This window comes from Nestor notabilis, unplaced genomic scaffold, assembly GCF_000696875.1.
Source record: "Nestor notabilis isolate BGI_N333 unplaced genomic scaffold, ASM69687v1 scaffold16769, whole genome shotgun sequence".
NCBI lineage: Eukaryota > Metazoa > Chordata > Aves > Psittaciformes > Psittacidae > Nestor > Nestor notabilis.
The window spans coordinates 1-7,765 of NW_009945212.1; the positions used below are offsets into that span (position 1 = coordinate 1).

The 7,765-nt window shown below is 53.8% G+C and overlaps 1 protein-coding gene across 1 annotated transcript; it reads right to left on the reverse strand.

Moving 5' to 3' along the window:
* Window positions 1–2,419: 2,419 nt before the first annotated feature.
* On the reverse strand, window positions 2,420–7,653 carry RAD51D (RAD51 paralog D; the record flags this gene model as incomplete). The annotated part of the gene is made up of 10 exons (XM_010022772.1): window positions 7,572–7,653; window positions 6,706–6,767; window positions 6,429–6,547; window positions 6,112–6,193; window positions 5,865–5,999; window positions 5,338–5,433; window positions 5,061–5,151; window positions 4,167–4,237; window positions 3,123–3,290; window positions 2,420–2,456 (listed from the first exon to the last, which is right to left on the reverse strand). Coding segments are annotated over exons 1-10 (943 nt in total), but the record flags the coding sequence as incomplete, so codon positions are not given.
* Between the last annotated feature and the right edge of the window lie 112 nt (window positions 7,654–7,765).

The following is a 7,765-nucleotide window of genomic DNA, read 5'->3' on the forward strand; positions in this document are numbered from 1 at the left end:
GGTCCTCTGTTCTTCGTAGAGTTTCTGGTGTAGGCACGGGGGCTTCGCGACGTTAAACGGGAAACACACACGGGTACACCCGTATATAGAGATATACACACAGGCGTACACACACAGACTGCCCTACCTGCACGCACGTAATCACACGGTACATACAAACACACACTTGCGTTTTGGACGTAAGTACACATATGCACACAAATGAGTCCTCACTGTCAAAAGGCAGCCCCAGTGCTTGGGACAAGGGGTGCCCTGTCAGCCCCAGGGTGGGTTTTATCACCCCTTTCCAGCTGATTTAGGCAATGGGAAGGAATGGGGAGAGGGGATGTCCCCACACACTCTGGCACAGCCAGGCCCCAGCTTACAGGGTTGCTGAAGTGCCTGTCTGAGCACAGAGAAAGGCTGGATTGGGATATTTAGGTCTGAATCTCTTTCCAGGCTCATTTTACTATGTAAATTTAGGGCAAAGCAGCTGGAATAATCAGTCAAGTTCTTCCAGATCAGGTAATAGAAGTCCCACAGCCTGAACCCATCTGCTGTCCCCACACTGAGCCATAACCAGCACCCACAGCAGCACCTTCCCTGCACAGCCCACATGTCATTGCCTTTCCCCGGTGACCAGCACCATCCCTGTTGAACCACAGCCCCATGACTGCTCCCCGGTGACTAAGTGCATGAGCAAGTGACTCCTGTCATTTCCTGAAGGGCCATGGCAAAGATGCATGCAGGGCATGAAGCTGCCGCAGGGCTCAGAGCAGGCTGTTCCCCTTCTCATCCTCCTGCCAGCTAGGGGAAGGAAACAGCAAGAATTGCCCCTTGGTTTAAATATAACCAGAGGTTTCAATGTGGCTCTTCCCCTGCTCCACACAAGAGCTTTGCTTCCCCTATGGAACCTCAGGCAGAGAGGGAAAGCAGCAGCACAGCGTTTTGGTTGAGATTGGTGCATACCAGCTCTTCATACACAGCTTCAAGAGACATAAACTACATTCTCTGCTTGTGAGGACCAGCCATAGCAGCACAGCAGATGGGAAAGCCATCCTCCTCATCCTCACCCCAGCCAGGCTGCAATCTCTGCAGCCAGCCCTCCCCTCCCAAGCTCACAAAGCCCAGAAATGCAAAATCAATATGGAACTTCAAAAGACATTTATTTATTTTTACTGAAACCCGCTTAATGGCACAGCTCACATTGCTTTGGCACATTCCCCTCCTCAGGCAGCAGAATTCCTACGGCATAAAAATGCCTCTTCCCTACTGCAGCTATTCAGGAATACAGGGCTGTACAGCATTATATCTAACTCCGGAGAAATTAGCACCCAAGTTCTGGCTAAATCAGCCTCTTCTTTGCCCAGCAGAGCCTTAGGAAGCTCCAGGAGCTGTACTGCTGTGTCAGTAGCTTAATGACCATGCCCTGATGCATCCCAGCCCCCCCAGTCTGCATCAGCAGCTTTGGAAGTGCAAGCCAGAGCTCAGCTCACCTGCCACAGAGGCTTCTTATTAAGCAGAAGATAAGGGTGTCTGAGAAGTCTGTGATCAAGAGGAGAAGCCACATTCCATCCCAGCCTCCTATCTCCTCCCCAGCACTGCACAAGCACCCAGGAGGCTGCCCAGAGCAGGCGAGAGCAGCTGGAAAGCACTGGAGCAAAGAGATTAAACTTCACCACATGCAATTGAGTAGGTGCTTGAGCATGAGACAGGGCCAGCTGGTGCACCAGCACTCATCCACCCCAGCTGATGCAGACCATAACCTGCAGCAGTTAACAGCAATTCTTTCTGCAGCACAGCAGTGTCCCCAAAACACCAGCAGCTCCTTACAGGGCCTGGTGTTTCTCTGGGCAGGAGGTCAGATGAAGCATCTGGTTATGTCCCTGCTCATCAGCAGCCTGCCCCACCTCAGTCCTGCTAGGGACTAACCCTAATTGTAATGAAGTTAAGAGCAGTTGCCATTAATTGAATTCCAGCTCTCAACAACCACAGCAGTCTGCAACACCTTTCATTTCTGAGCCAAGACCACTGTGGGCTGGTCCCAAGGATGGTCAGAGCTCTGGGACCAGAGGGCAGGGAGTTACAGGGGGGAAACAAAACCACCACGAGGAGCCATGGGTTTGTGTAGGAACACGCCAGCTGGTCCCAGCAAGACAGGGCTGGCTCTGCTGCTTGAAGACAAGCCTTGCAGCAAGAGACAACCTGGTTGTTGTGCTGCCCACACAGCCCAGCCACTGCAGGCAGCATCTCCAGGGATCCCCACACTTCTCCCTGGTGCAGAAGACAAGAGCTTCTTCACATTGGTCCTTCCCAGGGCTGCAGGACTGAGTCAGTCTGTAAAGCCTTCAGTGTGCTTGTCTGCTTTTTTACAGCTCTTATGGAACTTGTTATTTGTTTTTCCACCCATATCAGAGCCTTTCTGTAGGTGTCACATCACCATTTCCAATATCCAGCTCCACCTGTCTCCCAACTGGCTGCAAAGAGAGACAGAGAAGGGCTTAACCTCACAGTGCTGGGACTCTACCCATCACTCCAGCCCCAGAGCCAGAGATCCCCAAATAAACCCCCTCGAGCATTTCTCTCTGCTGGTGCCCTTCATTTTAACTGGATCTGCTGAACACAGAGATACAAAATAGAGAATGTAATTTAGTAAAGAAAGAACTATTTGGCCTGAGATACCCCCAGACACACTTATCCAGCACATCCAGGATGCATTTCTTTGCCCAGCACACTACCACATCCAAACCCATTTGCATCAGGCAGCAGAGCAGGCTCAGAGCCAGGAAGCTCAGGTGGTGCTGCCTTGTCCTAGGCAGGATTCAAGCTAAAGTCACCTCTGCAGGTGCTGGAGCTGTTTCTGCAGGACTCTCACAGTCAGGAGAGCAAGACAAGCCCAAAGAACACTGTGACCTACACTGGAAGTGGTGCCACTGCCTATAAATACAAGGCTGTTGAGAACAGATGCTCTTCTCTTCCACAGCGCACAACCAGGCTGCATTTGCTCCTCTCCCATTGCCATGGGTCACCCATGAGACCTGGTGCTGCCTGACCTGCAGCAGGAGCCTCACCCTGCTCCAAAGCCAGGTCCAAGTCACACAGCATCACCTCCATACCTTAGGGACCAGCCCGGGGAGCCTCACCTGCCGGGGTGACTTAGCCAAGGAAGCAATGCGCTGCGTGGTGGCTTTCTCCAAGGTGACTTCTTTGTTCTCCAGCAGCACCCGGGTGCTGGGCACGAAACTCCAGGAGCGGCCAAGGGCTGGCTTTGGTGGACCACTGCTGCTGTCCCTTGTCACCTGGTTGGTCACCTGCAGCACAAACAGGCTTATCAGTGCCCAGGAAAAGCAGTGCCACATGGTGCAATGAAACACCAGAGACTGCCAGGAGATAACGGCCTGTCTGCTACTTCTATAGTGTTTTTTCTTCTCCATCCTGTGCCCTCCTTCTTGGCACACTCACGCCATCCCCTTTGAACACAGCCCATGCAACTGTCCCAGACATATTCAGGTAGGAACTCGCTCATATCTGCAAGCTGCAGGGACTCCAGGTGCTGAAGGCACCTGCAAAGTTTCAACTTGGAGCTTCCAAGCATCATTCCAGACACCCCATCCTTGTCACTTCATTGCTAATCAAAGGGCAGGACTGTCTGAACACTTTCCAGTGCCAAGTTCAGCAGAACATCATTTTCTGTTGTGGCCTTCCCAGTCCAAACACATTAACTGTGGTCCCAACAGCCTGTCTGGGTGCATTAAAGCAAATGCAATTGCTGGGCCAAGAGCTGGGGAAGAGCAGGGCCCCTTCCAGTCCCCAGCTCCCTCTGGATGATGCAATGCCCTGCAGTTTCCCTAAAGTAACTGAGCAAGAGGTTACTTAGTGAGCTGGCCAGCCCCTTAAATGAATTAGTGTTATATCAAAAATAAACACAAACAACCTTTCAATCCATCTGTACTTAACTTCACCTTGCTCAATCAAGTTAATGCCTCGGTGGCTGAGGACAGCAATAAGAAAGGGCAGTAAATCAGCCCTGTTCTTGCTCCACACTTCCTGGAACAAGACATCTGCAAGCTGCAGAGCAGCAGGGCACTGTGGATACAGGCCTCTTACTCCTGCTTAGCTGGGACTGGGGTCCCCCCTTCCCAGGGCTTCATGCCAGCATGTGAAGGACAAAGCACAGCAACACTCACCACAACAGCAAGGCTGAACTCCCTGGCCAGTGTCTTCAGCTCCCTGGCTAGCTGCATCATGATGGCCAAACCTGGAGGAGGACAAAGCATTTGGGTGTTTCATGATCAACCCCCCCCTAAAGTGCTGCTTGGAAGCAGGTGACATCTACATTTGTATGAGCACTAGATTTAGTGCCAGTGCTGGTGTTCATAGGCACCTTTAACCATTTCCATCACCAGCACCCACTACACCTGCAAATACCAGGGCACTTTGGCCAAACGGATGTGGCATGGACAGACCAATCCCAAAGTGGTCCCACCACCTCCTTTTCGATCCTAGAAGCCCAGAGGTCAAAAAACCCTACAAAAGCATCAGGAGCTCCAAAGCTGGCCAGGTTGATTGAACAGGTACAGAGCCCGTCTCTCCAGCGCACAGCTTTATTTCCTATAGCCCATGGCTCCTGTGATCGCACTGGCTGCCACCCAGCTCTGCAAGACCCTCTGGATGGTGCCTGAAGGGCCTCCTTGGCGTCTCAGCCAGCAGGAAGCCCCTCACTCCTGATTTATGGTCCTTTCTGGCAGAAAGAGCCCCAGGAGAGCTTTGCAAACTGTGCCAGCAACCACAATGTACTTGTGATACTGTAAGCAGAGGCTTTAATCCGTGGGCAAACAGCTCAGTGACTCCTCTGTCCCCTGGCCAGGTTTCAGACCACCCACATGAGCTTGCATGGCCACAGCCAGCTTGAATGTTTGCTGATACCACTGCAGACAGACTCCCCTTTAGATGCAGTAGCAAAGGAAAAGCTGGGAGCTGTGGCACCCACATCCATCCTGCTCCAGCACACGTGGCAGATGCTCTTCAGGATGAGCAGAGAGGTCTGCAACCTTATTGCACAGCCCAACGGAGCAGCTCACCCTCTGACTGCTTCCCACCCAGCAGCGGGTAAATCAGAGCCGAGACCGAGTCGACCACCACGATCTTGAGAGGTCCCGTGAAGCTCAGGACCTGGAAGAAGGAGGCACCAGGTGCAATGTGGAGCAACACATCCAGCAGGTTTGGAGCTCAGGAGCTGCCCACAGGCTGAGCTGTCCCCAGGACAGGGGGATGTGGTGTCACTCATCAGACACACAAGCCCTGCTGCCCCCAGTGCAGCTCTGGGGAAGGGAGAGGGGCCCTGCCCCTTGCTCCTACCTGCTGGGAGAGGCGCTCCCGCAGCTCCTGCAGCGCGCTCAGCATCTCATAGATGTCAAACACACGGACCACCTGGATCCGCTGCAGAGCCTCCAGCTGCAGCACAAAGTGGCATCACCAACAGCCTCACCCCACCAGGATCTGTTATATTCCTCCTGCCCCAGCTGCTACCAGCTCTTTGCATTTATACCATGGAGCCAGGGTCCCTTATTTCTTCCACATATGCCTCCACCCCATGAATACTCTGGTCCCTGTTGCACTGGTGGAAGAAGCAACACGGATTATGCTCAGAGAGCAAAAGTGTGAGCAACTACAGCAAGTCCTCTCCTTCTCCCCAAGAAAAACACCCGAAGTGCAGTGTCCGTCCCTGAGCACAGCACCCACCAAACCATGGGAAGAAGATAGTGGACCCAAAAAAGCCCATGGGGATGACAAAGGCAGAGCTGGACAGACAAACCATCCCCCTGGGGGTTGTCTGCAGGCAAGAGCCAAGTGTGAGTGGAAGGACCAACTCATGGGGAACTTGCCTGCTCTTCCTCTTCCTCTGACTGGGCTCGAAGCATCTGGTAGAGTCGGGAGGCAGTGAACCCCCCCGTGGAGTCAAGAAACAGGACGTGCTGCTTGAGGCCAAGAGACACACTGGCCGCAATGCCCAGGCACACCTGGAAAGGCAGGGAGGTCAGCCAGCCCTCCCAGGCCCCTCTGCTTCACATGCCTGAAGGCATCATCATCATCATCCTACCTGTCCTCTCCCCTGTCCTCCATCCCACTCACCTGCGTCTTCCCGCTGCCCGGGGCTCCCATGAGCTCCGTCACTTCTCCCGTGTAGAGCCCGGAGTCCAGCAGCTGGTCCAGGCTATGGGTAGAACACAAGGTGGGATTATCAACACCCCTTCAGCCAGAACAGCAGGAGCATCAGTCCCCAGGTGTTTGTCCTGGAGTCCCCTTCCCAAATGTAGACAAGTTCCTTCCCTCCCACCTTCCCAGGACATCCCCACACTGAGATTCAAAGCCTGTGTTGGGGAAGCATGGCCTTCTGCAGCAAGCCCAGCCCCGGGCAGACCTGCTGGCTCACCAAGCAACATACCCACCTCGGGCTCCCGGTGGGCAGGATAGCCGTGGAGCTCTTGAGCTCCTCATAGAGGTCTGCTCCGTTGGCGGGGAAGGCAGAGAACTGGGCCAGGAGCACACGTCTCACTGCGACCAGCGCCTGGTGGACAGAGAGATGTCTGCAAACAGGGCTGAGGAAGTCCAGGACCAACAGTACCTGCTGCAGAAGGTGCCCCCAGGAAAACCCATCCAAGCCATAAGCTGAACAGCTCTGAGCTCCCCAGTGAACATACCCAGGACCTGGGAGTCACCCTTTACCTTGTAAGACAGGGAACATTTCTGGGCAACATCCTCCAGGTCTGATGACACAAAGTCCACCACTGCAAATAACATGAGGAATGAGAAGCTGGAAGCCAGACCTGGACAGATCATGAACACTAGGAGACAACCAGCTTAGACAAACCAAGTAGGGCTAAAGCCACAGGGATTGGAAGAACTAGTGGCCCCATCTCTGCTCTCAGGAACCACTCCAAGATCCCTTTTTTTTTTTCCCAGATAAATGTGTTTGTTATTGGTTTGAAACAAGTCAAAAGCAATTCTTAGAGGGAAGACAAGGATTACAGCATCCAGGGCTCCAGCACCCGCAGGATCTCACAGGCTCCAAATAACAAGAATAAAATGGTGTTTTTCCCAGCTCTAATCCAGTTTATCAGAGCAAGCAAAGAACCCACCTGAAATCTTATCCTTCCCCCTAAGGGCAGGAGGTGCCCAGGGTGCAGCCTGCCAGGAGCCTGGGCATTTTTCAGAGGGAAAAATACACAAACCCTCCCAAAATACCTTCCAAAAGCCCAAACTGATCTTTTCTCAGAGCCTCTACAGAGACCCCTACCACATCCTAACACTCTCCTGCTCCTATGGAGAAGCCCTGCCCCCGGCAGTCAATGCCCAGGGTGCCTGTGGCAGACAACCTGCACCCACCCTCCTTTTCTCTATTGAGCTCTAAGAAAACTCCCCACTGCAGCTTCTGGGCTGCAGACCAAAGCCACAGAGGCAGCAGATGTTGTCCAGGGGTACCCCACAGCCCAGACGGGGAAACGGCTCCTGCACCGGGGGAGAGCTCTGTGCCACCCAAACATGCTGTGGGTGACACTCCCCACCCCGAGACCCCACTGCCACCCTGTTACCCGTCTGGATGCTGTTTGCCCTCAGAAGCTGGATCATCTCCTCGGTGAGACCAGGGCAGAGCCCAGCCCGCAGGACCACCATGTCCTCAGCCACCCCAGGAGGGAGAGCCACGGGGCGCCGAGAAGAGAGAAGACCTGCGGAGGAGACGGGAGAGCAGGTTTGGCACCACGCTGTCACGGCCCATACCCGCTCC